The sequence below is a fragment of the Curcuma longa genome, chromosome 6, assembly GCF_044706935.1.
Source record: "Curcuma longa cultivar G26 ecotype Majalengka, Jawa Barat chromosome 6, ITB_CL_G26_1.1, whole genome shotgun sequence".
In the NCBI taxonomy this organism is placed as follows: Eukaryota; Viridiplantae; Streptophyta; class Magnoliopsida; order Zingiberales; family Zingiberaceae; genus Curcuma; species Curcuma longa.
Window position 1 is genome coordinate 8,271,509 of NC_133866.1, and position 15,712 is coordinate 8,287,220.

The window sequence follows — 15,712 nt, forward strand, 5'->3', positions numbered from 1 at the left end:
ATTTCATTTCATTTTATTTTATTTTGGGTTGCAATGAACTGCCAAAGTACATAGCACAAAGTAAAATTTAACCCCAAAAAAAACAATAACGCTGGAAATGAAAATGCAACAAGTTTTTAATTAATTTGTCAATTTCATGCATGCATGCATGCCATGCATGAAATGCTATTTAACTAGCACGAAATCTAAAGCTTGGCGATGGTGCAGTCAGTGCTGACCAAGGACAACTCCTTGGCATCCAGATCATACCCCACGTGCAAATTCTGCTGCGCCACGTTCCCGATTATTTGCACGCCGACGTCCGCCGTGGTCGCCGCCACCGCCAGGCACACCACCTGCTCCTCCACCGCCAGGAACATGTTCAGAGGGCTCAGCTGAACCGACGCGTCGTCTCCGGCGAATTTGAAGGTCAACGGCGGCAGCTTCTGCTGGTCGGACTCTTGGCTCACCTGGAAGCACAACTGGAAAAGGCCCTCCGGATCGCTGACTTGCGGCAGGTCAACGACCTTCGACACTTGCTCCACCAGGCTCGAGACCACGTCGTCGAGCAGCATGGTTAGGGTCGTCCCGGAGTCGATGATGATGTTGCCGCCGCTTAATTGAGAGGAAGATGAAGGGACCGAGACCGAGCCGCCGCCCTCGACGCTGATCTCCTCGAGGCTGAGGACGTAGAAGGCTTGGTCGATCGACATCGGAGTGGTGACCTTGGAACTACTGTCGATCTTGCCGGCGGAGCCGAAGACGAGTTTACTGCTGGATTGGTCGTCCATGATCGGGACCAAGCAATAGGAGAAGTAGTTGCTGTCGAGGCTCGGGGAGAGTTGGGAGACGAGAGAGACGGGTCCGGCGCCTAGACCGACGAGGCCGCCGGTGCTGTTGCTGAAGGTTCCGGAGCTCTGGGAGTTGCAACCGAAGGCGATCTTGGAAACTTTGGTGGCCTGCGCCCCGGCGGAGCCGAAGGTGAAGGTCTCGGTGGCGAGGACGCCGTCGACGTTGGAGTTGTCGCCGTAGGAGTAGTGGTACTGGCAGGCGGACTTGCTGCCGCAGCCCTGGATCGGGAGGGCCTCGCAGGCCTGCGACTGGCAGGAGAGCGGGCTGAAGGTGGTGGAGTTGCGGGGGTCGAAGAGGGGCTGGACTTGCTCGAAGCACTGGGAGCAGGGCTTGCAGTTGGTCCAGATAAGGTCGCTGCCGGTGTCGGCGATGGCCATGATCTTGTGCGCCGGCGTCCCGAGTCGGAACTCCATCAAGTACTCGCCTCTGTCGGACACGACGGTGGAGACGACGTCGTCGGAGGTCGAGGCGGAGAAGCGGTGCGCGTGGTAGCTGGCGGAGCGGCGGGCGGCGGCGCGCGCGCGGTCGACGCTGGTGGCGGCGGGGTTGTACAGCGGGGACTTGGGCGAGTCGCGGTGGATCAGCTCGACGCTGAAGCTTCCCGCAGCAGCGGCAGCGGCCGCCGCCGCCGCCGTCATTAGGACCGCTAAGGAAAGCGCGAGAAAGGCCGTCGTCGTCGCCATGATCGGATCAGTGTCGAGTTTGCAATGATCCGAGTGAGCGAGCAGGCGCGATTTTATAGAGAGATCGGAGCAATGTGAATTGAATTAAATGGCAGGTTGAGAATACGGATGGATCCATTTCCTGGTCGATCTTTAATTCTTTCCCAATTAATAAATAATCTGCCTCAACGAAACGCATTGGCTCCCAAATTCTATCAATTAGGAAGCCAAATCGTCTTTCAATCCCAAACAAGAACCCTAAATTCCCAGGACGTGCAAGTATTAAGTTACCTGTCAAACCAATATTTAATATTCATGTATGATAGAATTACAAGCATTAAAGAAAGATTTTTCATTCGAATTAATTACAAGTTATTATTTCCTAATGGAATTTTTTTTCATCCTGTTTAATTAAATCCCCGCAGTGTTTATTTTATATATCTAGTTAGCTTAGCAAGTGTTTAATTATAATACGGAGAGTAAGTGAAAATTCTCTTAATATAAACCATTAAACAAAAAAGTTATTTAAAATGCCCTAAAATGTAGCCGAGCCGGTTGCAAGGTAGAATTGTCACCGTATAGGAAGGGTCGAATCACGACAACTATGAAATACTCTCTCGCTCATGGGCATGCCGATATCTAATCAACTTTTACCATTATAAAAATTATTTAACATAATTAAATTAATAAATAATATGCATTGAAATGATAGCAAATATATAGTTTTTAAATTTAATTTAAAACAAATAAAATTTGTGATAATAAATGTTACCATAAATTTGTAATTATCTAAAGTGATTATCTACCATTAGAAAAAGATAAATATGTGTTTTGATCGATTCCATTTATAATTAATAAAAATAAAGTTGAATTAAAACTTTACTATGATCAGAAAACAAACCATATAGAATTTATCATTCTAAAGTTATTTGATGCAATTCTAGAATGAAATCAAATATTTATAAATAAAAATAGGTTTATGATAAACGAATACATATTTTATTATTAAAAATAATTATTTATTAATCAAAATACATTTGAACTAAAATTTTATTATGATTTGATCTTCCTGAATCCAAACAAAGAAAACCAGTACGGTAAAAATATATTTATATATAATTTATTATATATATTTTAAAACAATTTTTGTGTTATTTTTAAATGGAAAGCTTTTAGTTCAATCTAGTGGGTCTAAATTGTTACTAAACCCAACAATCTCTACGTCAGTGATGTTCCGGCTCGATGCCGATGACAGTCACACCGCCAGACAATATACTGCCATGTCAACCTGCAGTTCCACTTCGACGAGAAGGACCTGAAGAAATAAACACTGAACGCACGGATTAGCGAGGTGCCTGGGATTCCCGGCGTAGCCACTCCAACGCTCAAGTCAGAAAAAAGAAGTGAAAATGTGTAGAGAGAATTCAAGAAGGTTTATTGTCATACCTGCGGGGTTTATATAGAGGTGGCGAGAGCGGTATCCTCGGATCTCTTTGTTTGCAATTGGTTGTGGAGGCGAGATCAATGGATCGATCTTATAACAGATTCTGAACATCTGATGGTTTAGCAACGTAAGTTATCTTCCTTTGACGGCTAGGATCGTACGGGGCCAAGTAGGAGTACTTGGTCTCTATCCCAATCCTTGTAGATACGTTGCTAAGCTTGATGAAAAGGTCAGTGTGTTGATCTGTTGACATCTGTCCAACAACCTGAGGTCGGAAATGAGCGATTTGTATGAGTGGCCGGGATGTGTAGGTATGCCGCGAGCTTCTGTGGGTTGATGAGCTGAGCTGGGTATGCACCCGAGCTCTCTATGTACGCCATAGCTGAACAAAGTGACTTGCCGAACTCTTGGAGCGTATCTATTTAGGAAATCAAGCGATGGTCGAGTTCTCATATAAACTACCGAGTTATCGGAAACGGCTGGCTAAGCTTATGGTGTGATACTAGGATCAGGTCCCGAGGTTTAATCCCGAGGTAAAGACCAGGTCATGAGGTCGGCATGTGATGTTGGGACCAAGTCATGAGGTCGGCATGTGATGTCGAGACCAAGTCATGAGGTCATCATGTGATACCGGGACCAGGTCATGAGGTCGGCATGTGATGCCGGGACCAAGTCATGAGGTCGGCATGTGATGCCGGGACTAAGTCATGAGGTTGGCATATGATGCCGGGACCAAGTCATGAGGTTGGCATGTGATGTCTGTACTTTGTTGAGCTTGTCGCAAAAGGGCGGAGTATATATACCATTGTTCCAAGTATCGCGGCCCGCGATAACTTTATAATGAGATTGATATATGAAGTCAATTTGATGCTACTATGATCGTATGAGAATGGATTATATAAACACTGAGGTTAGGACGAGATCGATCTATATCTTAAATCCTAATCCTGTGCCGACCTCTCAGTGAGGTCGATGGTGGATTATTGTGAAAGACCGAGCTTTGTAGGGAAAGATGGGGAAGAGATCTGACCCTTTGATGAGGTCGGCTGGTAAAGTTCATACCTTATCAAGATTATTACATAGAATTATGGTCTATAGTCCAAAGCTATGCAGGGCTCGTATTAAGTATCAAGGTGCAAGCCGAACTCTTAATGAGGTCGGCGGTTTGCTAGGGCTAGAGTCTTGAAACCAAAAGGAGAAGAGATCAGGGCTCTTTGTACGAGTATTTTACCTATCTGCCCTAGTTCCCTTCTTACTCCTGGTTCAAGCCTTACTAAGCATCTGCGTGTGTTTATCGACATTTTGCGAGAATTATGGTAAGAGGTCAGCTGCCCCTCGCATTTATTAGGAACCCCTAAGAGATCGGGATCCTCTGAGTTGTTTTATTAACTTTTCCCTATCTCTTTGCCCTTCCTCCATGTCATCACCAGATATTCTCGCCGGATCACAAGCCTCCCGACTTAGTTCAGTCGAAGGAGATGTAGTTCGACTAACTGAACTTGAGCTTAACTTAATCGCTAACACCTCTTTCTCTTTTGATCTAAATTTAATGAAGATTGTTCTGGTAAGCTTTTCCGCCCTATTTATTAGCTTATTTTACCCTTAGATCGGAGAATAGAGCTTCGACGGCTGAGATCGACCGACCGTTTGACTTAAATCCTTTTCCTCTCTTCGCCTTCCCTACTAGCTGCGTTGAACCCTAGCTCTCGCGCGCTCTGCTTTCTCTTGCGTTCGCTTCTTCTTCGACCATGTCTGCCTCTCCTAGCAAGTCTTGTCTTTAAATCCTTCCGTATTTTGGTGTTTTGAAATCGTCATTAGTTAGTTTGTCTCTAATTTATAAATCTGTCATTAAACTTCTCGACACACCAAATATAAGAAACAATCACACATTTCAAATAAATTAGAAATATTTAAAATAATTAATTTCTGGCTTTTGTGAGATTCGATCTCTATCCACCTCAATAAGTCTGCTCCGTCATAATCAACTCAACTATACCCCAGAAATGAATAATTATAACTTAATTGGCTAGTTTTTGTACTATCTTAATAGTAATAATTTATATTTTTCTCATAATAAAGAAGAATAAATTAATTTTTTAAGTGAAATAAATTAATAATTTCATAATAAATTCATTTCAACTTATATAAATTTGAATCAAAATTTATTTTTAATTTATATAAATTTAAAATAAATTTATTTCTATCACAAAATTTTTAAAAATTTTAAATAGACTTATTAATAAAAATATATAGTTTTAAAATTTATTTGTAATTAGTATTTATTTTTATTTAAAAAATTTTATTTATAATTTTATTTCAAATTCAATTTAACTTCTATCTCAAATTTCTTATTGTACATTATATTTTATTAAAGTGAAATGAATTAATATTTTCATAGTAAATTCGTCTTTGATTTATCTAAATTTGAAACAGATTTTAATTCTATCTTAAATTTTTATTAAATTTTAAACAGATATTTTAACAGAAATTATACGATCGTAAATTTCATTTATAATGTATATTTATTTTTATTTATAAAAATTTATATATAATTTTATATCAAATTTATTTTAAATTCTATCTCATTTTTTAAATATTATATTTTATTAAAGTTAAATGGATTAGTAATTTTGTAGCAAATTCGTCTGTAATTTATGTAAATCTAAAATAGATTTTAATTTTATCTTAAATTTTATTAAATTTTAAATGGATGTCTTGACAGAAATCATATGGTCTTAAATTTCACTTATAATTCATATTTATTTTTATTTATAAAAATTTATATATAATTTCGTATCAAATTTATTTTAAATTCCATCTCAATTTTTTTTCAAATATTATATTTTATTAAAGTAAAACGGTTTAGTGATTTTGTAGCAAACCCATCTCTAATTTATCTAAATCTGAAATATATTTTAATTCCATCTTAAATTTTTATTAAATTTTAAACGGATGTTTTGATAGAAATCATATGGTCTCAAATTCTGTTTATAATTCATATTTATTTTTATTTATAAAAATTTATATATAATTTTATATCAAATTTGTTTTAAATTTCGTCTGAATTTTTTTTCCAAATGTTATATTTTATTAAAGTGAAACGGATTAGTGATTTTGTAGCAAATCCATCTCTAATTTATCTAAACCTGAAACATATTTTAATTTCATCTTAATTTTTTATTAAATTTTAAACGGATGTTTTGATAGAAATCATATTGTCTCAAATTAAATTCCGTTTATAATTCATATTTTTTTTGTTTATACAAATTTATATATAATTTTATATCAAATTTATTTTAAATTCTGTCTCAATTTTTTTTTCAAATGTTATATTTTATTAAAGTGAAACAGATTAATAATTTTGTAGCAAATCCGTCTCTAAATTATCTAAATCTGAAACAGATTTTAATTCTGTCTTAAATTTTTATTAAATTTTAAACAGATATTTTGACAGAAATCTTATGGTCTCAAATTTCGTTTATAATTCATATTTATTTTTGTTTATAAAAATTTATATATAATTTTGTATCAAATTTGTTTTAAATTCTTTCTTAATTTTTTTTCTCCAAATGTTATATTTTATTAAAGTGAAACGGATTAATAATTTTATAGCAAATCCGTCTCTAAATTATCTAAATCTGAAACAGATTTTAATTCTATCTTAATTTTTTATTAAATTTTAAACGGATATTTTGACAGAAATCATACGATCTTAAATTCTGTTTATAATTCGTATTTATTTTTGTTAATAAAAATTTATATATAATTTCGTATCAAATTTGTTTTAAATTCTATCTTAATTTTTTTTTCAAATGTTATATTTTATTAAAGTGAACGGATTAATAATTTTGTAGCAAATCCACCTATAAATTATCTAAATTTGAAATAGATTTTAATTTTATCTTAAAAATCTATTTCTGAAGTCATGTTTTCTAATAATGAGTCAAATTGCTCACACCAAAGTGGTAGAGGGTACTTTAATTAAAAGAGAGTGTTCCATCGTCTTTGGAGGAGCATGGAATTGATTATAATTTCGTCTTAAAAATCTGTTTCTGAAGCTTGTAGTGTATATAAATTTTTTGGACTAAAGATATATATAATTCTTAAAATTAGGATTACACAGGCCTTAATCAATGGATTACACGTGTCTGAAGCGGGATAAAAGCTTGCATAGATAACATATATATATATATATATAGTTAATTTTGATTATATAAATAATCAATATTTAATTAATTATATAATTAATCGGAAAAGAAATCAATTTGAACTTAGCGAATTGAATGCAGCCAATGTGTCTATCCGATTCTGATCGTCGTCTTCGAACGATAAGATCAGCCGATCAGGTCAGGTCATTCTGGACTCGCACACAGTGAGACCAACACAGAGAGAGAGAGAGAGAGGCCTAAGCCAATGGGTACAAAAGCAAAACTGAACAGATTGATATAAAATATTTAAAATAAAAAATCTAAAATTTTAAGAATAAAGATGAAATATTCAGAATAAAGGTGAAATATAAAGATAAATCATAATTGACATAATAAATCTAAAAATTTTAATTTTTCTAATGTGAACTGTCAAGTTTACAATATAAATCATTGATAAGAAAATGAGAAATTAACAAAAGCATAAAAATAAGATTTGATAGGGAAATGAGAAAGGTAATGCTTTTTGGTCTTAATATCACCGAAAAATTTGTAACAAAGGATCTTAATTCTGATCGTTCTTTTCTTTGCACCCTAAGTTATCAAATGAGTAAGCTATTTGAAGTTGGGCAATATAGGTTATTAAGTTAATAAGGAAAGAAGAAAAGGAATATAAAAAAACTAATAAATTAGAATTTTGAGAATTGAGAAATATTAAATATATTATAATCATATCAAAATCTTTAAAAATCAAATGACCATTCCAAACTTCTACAAAATCCAATAAAACTATTTTAATAATTTTTTATTTTCTCAAATATAATAATTAATATATTAAAAATGAGCCCTAATTTTTAAGGGGGCCCTAGGCATAGGCCTATGCCTAAAGCCGGCCCTGATCATTTCACACGTTGAAAAAAAGAAGATTATTAAGTCAAAGTCCAAATTTTACACATCAGTGCGCCAATATACTATTCCTTAATTGTAAAGGATGTTCAAAGAATAGAGGATGCAAAATTTTAATTTATTCTTAAAAGTTAAAATTAGATCATATGTTAATAAATTTCTTATGGCAAAGTTAAAGATGTTGAAATTTAGTCGATATATAGGGATTAAGGGGTTAATTTTGTATCTTTTGAAAGTCTAAATAATCTCAATTCATATGCATATGATGAAATTATTGTGCGAGTCCAAGACTATTTGTGATTTTGAAATTTGACACTATGGTTTTGTGTCTCAAAGTTCAAATGACCATAAATTCAATGGACAAAAACTTCATTTGATGCAAAGAGCAATATTTCGTTGACATTTAATAACTACAAAAGATAAAACTCATTATATAATGAAATATATCCAAATGCATATATATATAAACTTAAATGCACTAAATTATATTTAATTCAAGATAAATCATTTCTAAGTAGAAATTCAATGGTAATTTTTATCAAAGGGCGCATAGATTTGGAAAATTTTCAAATCATGTTCTATACTTTGAGAATGATCAAAGGATATTGATTTACGATGACCTTTTTGTTTTATTTCTTTCATGCCAACATCACACGTTGATTTCCAAAGCATCTGAATTATATTGAAATTATAATTAAATATAAAAATTATTTCAAAAGATTAAATATAAAAATTATTTTTATAATTTAGATGTATGTAATCTCAATATCTCTCTCCTCCTTTCTCTTGCCTATCAATTTAAATCATTCAAATTTATTTTTTAAAATTTAACTACTAAAATCAGAAACAAGGCATCAAATCTAATTTTTCAAACTCTACTCTTTCATGAGATTGTAAATTTGTAGAAATCCAAATAGTGTAGGTCCACAAGTGAATTTTGATAAAAATTCCTTAATCAACCTAGAGAGCTTTGATTGTACCCATTTTAAGTCCTGAAGTTTCTGATGTGCTTAGGAGTTCAAATGTGTCCTCCTTTATTATTTTTGGAATTCCCTAATAGTGTTAAGGAAAAAAAGTCCCAAACATTCTAATTGAAAGTTAACATAATATTGGATTATCTTTGGGAAGCTCGAAATAAATAATGGAGGACATCTTTGGACTTCTTACAACTTCAGAAATCCACAAGATCTGAAATGAGTGCAATTTGAGTTGTCTATGTCGATCAATAAGTTTTGATCGAAACTTATTGATGGACTTAAACTATTTGGATTTATGCAAATTTGCACCTAAGTAAGAGAAAGGTAGATTAGTGTTAAACTTTGATTTTGATCAAGGAATACTATGAGTCTAATGTTGGGAGACCAAGCCTAATGTTGGGCATGATCTCCCCACATAAGGTCAAACATGATCCTAGTCTCTAAGGACCCTATTAAAGTGATTTTGTTCAATCCAAAATAATTTTGATGAAGTTCAAATATTTTAATTAAATTGGTAAAGAGTATTTTAATATAATAGTACCCAAATTTATAATTTAAGGTTCAAAGTTTTAAGCTTTAACTATAATTATATAACATGTAAGTAGCTACTACAATTATGTAGTTATATAATTATTTTAAAGTGATTTTGACATACGGCCATACTAAAATATTTTTTATAAAATTTAAATAATTTTAATCAAATTGATAAAAATATTTTAATATAATAAAATTTTATATATAATAATTTTAATTAAAATGAAATAGTCCATTTGTCATATATGTAATTATTGTGTAGCTGTTATCGGCAACAATATTAAAATAAGAGATATTTTGAATATAAAATATCATGATTTAAAAAATAATAATTTACCTAATTTAGAAATTTAAAATGTTCTTTTCATTTTACTAATACAAAAATAAATGTTAATTTAAAATAAATAATTGAAATATCGGCATCTCCCTAGTACTTGCCAGTTTAGGAAGTGGCACCGCCAAGCATGAGTATTGTGACAGTGGGAGGTGGGGCCCGCATTGGTGAGCTGTTCCCACTTGGTACCCGTGCAACTTTCCCGTCTGTTTACTTAAAAATAGAAAATTTTCGCTTGCTAATTAAAAGGTCAAAATAAAAATGCCCTTTTTAATTATAGTTTTCAATAATAAAAGTGCTATTTAAAAAAAAACTGCTACAAATTTATCACTAGAATAATTTCAAATATTTTTAATTAAATTAATAAAAATATTTTAATAAAATAATATTTTATATATAGACATAGCTATCTTGTTTGCTCCATTTCCTACGTGCTCATGCGCGACAGCAAGATCACCGTCCATCATGCTATCGCGAGCCGACAGTTCAAATCTGGGAATGCATAGTAGTGCTCCGCCACCCCCGCCGTTGCCGTTTGCCCTCGCCACATCGTCCGACCACCGTCGGCTGTCGGCCCGGGCGCGATCGACGTGCCGTTTGTTGGCGCGCGTCGGAATTGCATCGGATTGTGGTCAGGAATTCGATCGGAATCACGGTGGTTCTTCCTCGGCCGATCTGATTTGATCAGAAATGCCTGTGCGCCGAATTCGACGGTTTCCGACCGAATTCGTCAGATTCCGACCACTATCCGATCGGAATCTGGCATCGGATCGTGCGTCGATGAGTGGCGTGTCGATTGCGCCTGGTCTGACGGTCGGATGGTGCGGCGACGACAGCGGCAGCGACGATGGGTCTAAGCGGTGCACACGAGTCGTGGATGGGGGGTGTGGGATAACATTAGTCTCTTAATATATCATAGCAGTTATATTTATATTGAATAAAAAAATATTTAAAATAAAAAATATAACGAGACACTCTTTTAGTTTTTTTTTTTAAAAGGGACTTTTTTTTTAATGAAAATAAGAATAATAATTAAAAAAAACCTTAGCGTCATGCGGTAGCCACGCAAGCTGAGCCGGCTGGCCAATCCCATCGATGTCGCAGCTCACTTGATTGGCGCGTGAACAGGGGCCCACTTGCACCGACCGGCGCCAGTGGACAACCCAGGCTTTCATGGTGCGGCAGGAGCACCGCCCTTGTCTCCCCGCTCCCAAATCAATCCCGACCACCACCCGATCGTCCTGTTCATGGATTCCTTCTAGGACGAAAGCTCTCTTGATCGAGGTTTGCCCACGAATCCTTTGCTTCTTTCGATCGGTTTTGGTGTTTTTTTTAATATCTTTTCCGGATCGAGTTGCTGCGAAATCGAGAAGTAGATCGTCGGATTGTTTGATCTTGGGGCCGTGGTTGCTATCGATGATTCTGTTTTGTTTTGTTTTGTTTTTCTTCTCCCTGCTTCGTTGCCTATGACTTCTGCCAGTCGCAGCTATCATTTTTCTCTGCGAGTTATCATCGGTTCCTGCGAGCTGCTCCAGCTTTTGACATCTTTTCTACCACGCTACCACCACGTGGATCTGCCTGCCGCTACTATTCGATGCTCAGCGTGGGAGTTCGAAAAGCGGATTAGCTTTTCGCATGCTGTACCTCTTTTGAATGATGCGGTTTCTTTTCGGGAACGGAGACCAAATGGGTTGTGATTCATCCCCTGTCCCCACGGGCTTTCGATATTAAAAAAAAATGTAAAAATTGTTCTTTTTCAGCGGGTGCATCCGAATTGCTGCAATATTCGCCGTCGGTAGGTCAGGGGAACCGAAAGGGAGCTGCAGTGGAGATGAGCTACGGGAGCAGCTCGGTCGCTTCAGGTTTGGTTCCCTTTGATCTCGTCTATCGATTACCGGTCTACTTGGAAATGATCGAGTTGGTCAACGAACTCGTGCAGGCGCTAAAACTACCGGAAGGTCGTACGAGTTTGGGAGGACGTATGTTGTTAGACCCAAAGGGATGCATCTGGCTACCGTTGTGTGGCTTCATGGTCTTGGTGATAATGGAGCAAGGTAATGGAGGATTCTCTCTCTCTGTTTTATTGCTGGATGGTTTGATACTGTTAAATATGCAATTAAATCCGAGCCGAACTGTTGATATGCCCGGGAACTGCTGCTATTTCCTCAGGTTGACAACATAATTTGTCAGTGAATTATGGACCACAAGCAATTTCTCTGTTTCTAATTTTCTAGGCATGAGTGCACATGGCAGTGTTGGCATCAATATTATGTAGTCTATTTTACAATTGAAAAGCATGGTTCAACTGCTGGTTTCCATGGAATCGTCTGTTTTAACCTGTTTGCATCTGTCTAGGCACATATATATATTGATAAGCATATTCTGATTTACTGGAAATGGAAGTGTCTTAGTTTATCATGTTGTTCAACTACTTTAGATCTTTTTCTTATTCAGAAATGGTATAAACTGCTAATTGGGGTTTAGAGAATAACAAAATGAAAATAATTTTAGATGACTCCTACTTTTGATCTTTTGGCAAGAACTAGTGATAGTGCTTGTCTTCATTGCCAATTCAGAACAGAACTCAATGTTTTAGTCTTTCATATTTCTTTGCATCTAAAACTCTGATGATAAAGTGCATAATGCATCCCATGAATCTTGCATTCGCACAGAATTTTGATTGGACCACTAATGCTTTGATTCGAGATTGGTTGCTGCATTATGATACCTAGACAGTATATTCTGCCTAATTGATTATTGAGTCTTCTGCATTATAATTTCCATAGGTTCCGTTCTGTTTGGCACTTGTAGCTTTTGCAGTTGAAGGTCTATGGATGTCTAGTATTGTTGCCATGCCACAAATTGCATAAAGCCTCGTGCGGTTTGAATCCTGCTCTCCTTGATCATCCAGGCTCATCTCATTCCAGTCATTTATACCTTCTGCATGATTCCTTCGTGAAATATGGTTGGAATTCCATGAGTTAACTCCCTGCATATGATCCTTCCTTGGTATCTAGAAAAGGTGGCAAAACTGAAAGATCTATTTTCAGGGAAGGGTTTTCTGTTATTTAAACTACTGGTGGTAGTAGTAGCATAAAGGACATGCATTTCCATTTGCATGCACTCTCCATCATATTAGATGTGGTCAATTGGAGTTCTTAGTCTTATGCAAGCAGTGACATATATACAATTAGATAATAGTTTCAAAACAAAAATGTTTTGAGATCTAATTTGCTTATTTCTTGTTTGTGTTGCAGCTGGTCACAACTTCTGGAAACCCTCCCCCTTCCAAATGTAACTCTAATCTTAATCATTTCCTATGTTGCTTCTACTTATATGGAATCATTATTCTCATAGTATTTTTTGCCATGCAGATTAAGTGGATATGCCCAACTGCTCCAACCAGGCCTGTAGCTGTTTTTGGAGGGTTTCCTTCATCTGCCTGTAAGTTAATTCATGGTTGGGTTTTGGGTCTTCTAAGCTCACGTTATCTCATCATTTGTGGAATTATTCAATGTCTGACTTAATTGGAAAAGATAACATGTGATGGAAATTAGCAAGGGGCCTACTAAGTTTTTCATGTTATCTAGGGTTTGATGTTGGTGATTTATCAGAAAGTGGCCCTGATGATGTTGAAGGAATGGATGCATCAGCTGCACATGTTGCAAATTTGTTGTCGGCAGAACCTGCAGATGGTATGCTTCTCCGAAGTTATGCTTGTTTTTTTTGTCTCTGTTCCACATAGCAATTCATTGATATCAAAGTTTTAATGCCACCTATCCACACTAGTTAAGTTTTTCCATTTAGCTCAATGGAAAGAGCAGATGTACCTTGTAGACAAGGTTTTGGGGGTTTGAATCTGCCATTCACCATGGTGGTTTATCCTCTAGTGCACATTCCAACAAAGAAACCACTTCTATAGTATGTGCTGAATACAATAATTGACTAAAAAGAATCATGCCGTAAACCATCTATAGTATGTGCTGAATACAATTTGATCCGTATCAATTAATAAGTTTTGATGATTCGACTGGTTTTTGCAGTCAAACTTGGTGTTGGTGGCTTCAGTATGGGTGCTGCCACTGCTTTGTACTCTGCAACTTGTTCGGCCCATGGAAAATATGGAAATGGCAAGTTGTACCCTGTGAATTTACGTGCCGTTGTCGGTCTAAGTGGATGGTTGCCATGTGCCAGGTAATGTTGTTAAGAAACAAAGATGGTTCCTATGACTGTACTGTTTCCTTTTTTTAAATCTATATCGTATGCCATTTTGTTCTTTTAGGAGCTTGAAGAACAAATTAGAAGGTGATACCGATGCTGCAACAAGGGCTTCATCTTTGCCTATTCTACTTTGCCATGGAAAAGGTTTGTTGATACATGCGCTTTCTTATTATGTCTTTTAGCTACACCCATTTTTTAAAATGGTGCTCATATTCCATTCCCTACGAACATAGCTGCTACAACTTAGCTTCTGGAAATAAATTTTCATTTAAACAAGATTTAGGGAATTACTAACTGATCCTGTCTGGAATCGATATGATGTCATTGCTCTTAAGGTTATTTTTTTGAGGGATCCATTGCTGCTCTACTGGTGGGAAATGTTTATATTGCTCTCTGGCCTGTGGTTTTAGGTGTTTGAGCAAAACAATGAAACAGTCACCTTAGGCACAATTTTTTTACTTTGATTTGGAAGCAAATAGCCTAAATGGGTATTGATTTATTTGTTCGACACATCATTTTGTAGAAGTTCTTATTCTTGGTCTAGAGGTATCATTATCCAAATGAGAATATCATGTTGGGATACAATCAAAGTCTCACATTGGAAATACATAGAAAAGATTTGGAGTTATAATACGAAGATATCTCATTCGTATTGGGCCTTTTGGAGAGTGTGAGTTCAAAGTGGACTATATCATACTGTTGTGGAGATATATATAAATTATATTGGATCTAACATATAAGATGTTTGAAAAGAGAGGTGCTAGGGAAATGAAGATCCAACTAAGTGACATTGCAAAAACTTCTTTTTGGAATAATTGGCATTTGACAGTATCTGTCTTAACTAAACAATTGTATCTTGTTTGCAGGAGATGATGTAGTGCTATATAAACATGGAGAAAAATCTGCTGAGGCTCTAAAATCATCTGGTTTTGAGAATCTTCGTTTCGAAACATACAACGGGTACGTAAAATATGCTTCCTTCAAGATTTTATGAGCCAGATAGATATTTCTCCTCAGTAAGAATTGTTAGCACTTGAATTATCTATGTTTAGGCTTGGCCACTACACGGCCCCTGGAGAGATAGACGATGTTTGCAAGTTTCTTAATGCAACACTGGGACTCGATGGATCTCAATCTTAGTCGAGGAACAATCCTTTCGTCATGCACACCACTTGGATCGAGAAGAATAAACTGTGTTGGTGTGGTAGATGAATAGATTTCCATTTCATACATTTGGTGTGGGACTTGCGATAATTATGGATCACGCTTGAGCAATGGCATTTCATATATTTGGTTTGGGCTTTATTTATAAATACTGATCACTCTTTTGAGCAATGGTATCTTGATTTCCTGATGTTGGTTATTTGTATGAACTTGAAGAGGAGTTTCGGTATAATGATAAAATTATTATCATGTGATTTTATAATCATAAATTTAAATTATGAAAATAATTTCTTATAATGCAGGATAAAATTATCTATAATAAATTATCTGATCCTTCTTCAATGGGTTCATTTCTACATGTCAGATAGTCTTTTATTTTTAATAAAAAAATGGAATAGGGAGTTTTTGTCATCTTTTACTGCACAAACTTCATAAGGTGCAATTTTATTTTATTTTTAAATTAATTATTTTGATTAAATCAGTTTTAAATTGAT

At 35.7% G+C, this 15,712-nt stretch overlaps 2 protein-coding genes across 2 annotated transcripts; one reads left to right on the forward strand and one right to left on the reverse strand.

Moving 5' to 3' along the window:
• Nucleotides 1-185: 185 nt before the first annotated feature.
• Nucleotides 186-1,514, reverse strand: LOC141830551 (aspartic proteinase CDR1-like). Its single transcript, XM_074717959.1, has one exon. It carries the CDS (start codon nucleotides 1,512-1,514, stop codon nucleotides 186-188), a length of 1,329 nt encoding a protein of 442 aa, XP_074574060.1.
• Nucleotides 1,515-10,986: 9,472 nt separating this feature from the next.
• On the forward strand, nucleotides 10,987-15,408 carry LOC141830620 (uncharacterized). Its single transcript, XM_074718024.1, has 10 exons — nucleotides 10,987-11,117; nucleotides 11,594-11,695; nucleotides 11,773-11,887; nucleotides 13,091-13,127; nucleotides 13,208-13,277; nucleotides 13,424-13,528; nucleotides 13,877-14,027; nucleotides 14,116-14,198; nucleotides 14,921-15,014; nucleotides 15,107-15,408. The coding sequence occupies exons 2-10, from the start codon at nucleotides 11,665-11,667 to the stop codon at nucleotides 15,192-15,194; spliced, it is 774 nt and encodes a 257-aa protein (XP_074574125.1). The 5' UTR covers nucleotides 10,987-11,117; nucleotides 11,594-11,664; the 3' UTR covers nucleotides 15,195-15,408.
• Nucleotides 15,409-15,712: the final 304 nt, after the last annotated feature.

Coding starts and splice junctions, on each gene's coding strand:
- LOC141830551 (XM_074717959.1), bottom strand. CDS start 1,514: ATGGCGACGACGACGGCCTTTCTCGCGCTTTCCTTAGCGGTCCTAATG.
- LOC141830620 (XM_074718024.1), top strand. CDS start 11,665: ATGAGCTACGGGAGCAGCTCGGTCGCTTCAG. Junction 13,128..13,207: donor AAACCCTCCCCCTTCCAAAT/GTAACTCTAATC, acceptor TTTGCCATGCAG/ATTAAGTGGATATGCCCAAC. Junction 14,028..14,115: donor GGATGGTTGCCATGTGCCAG/GTAATGTTGTTA, acceptor TTGTTCTTTTAG/GAGCTTGAAGAACAAATTAG.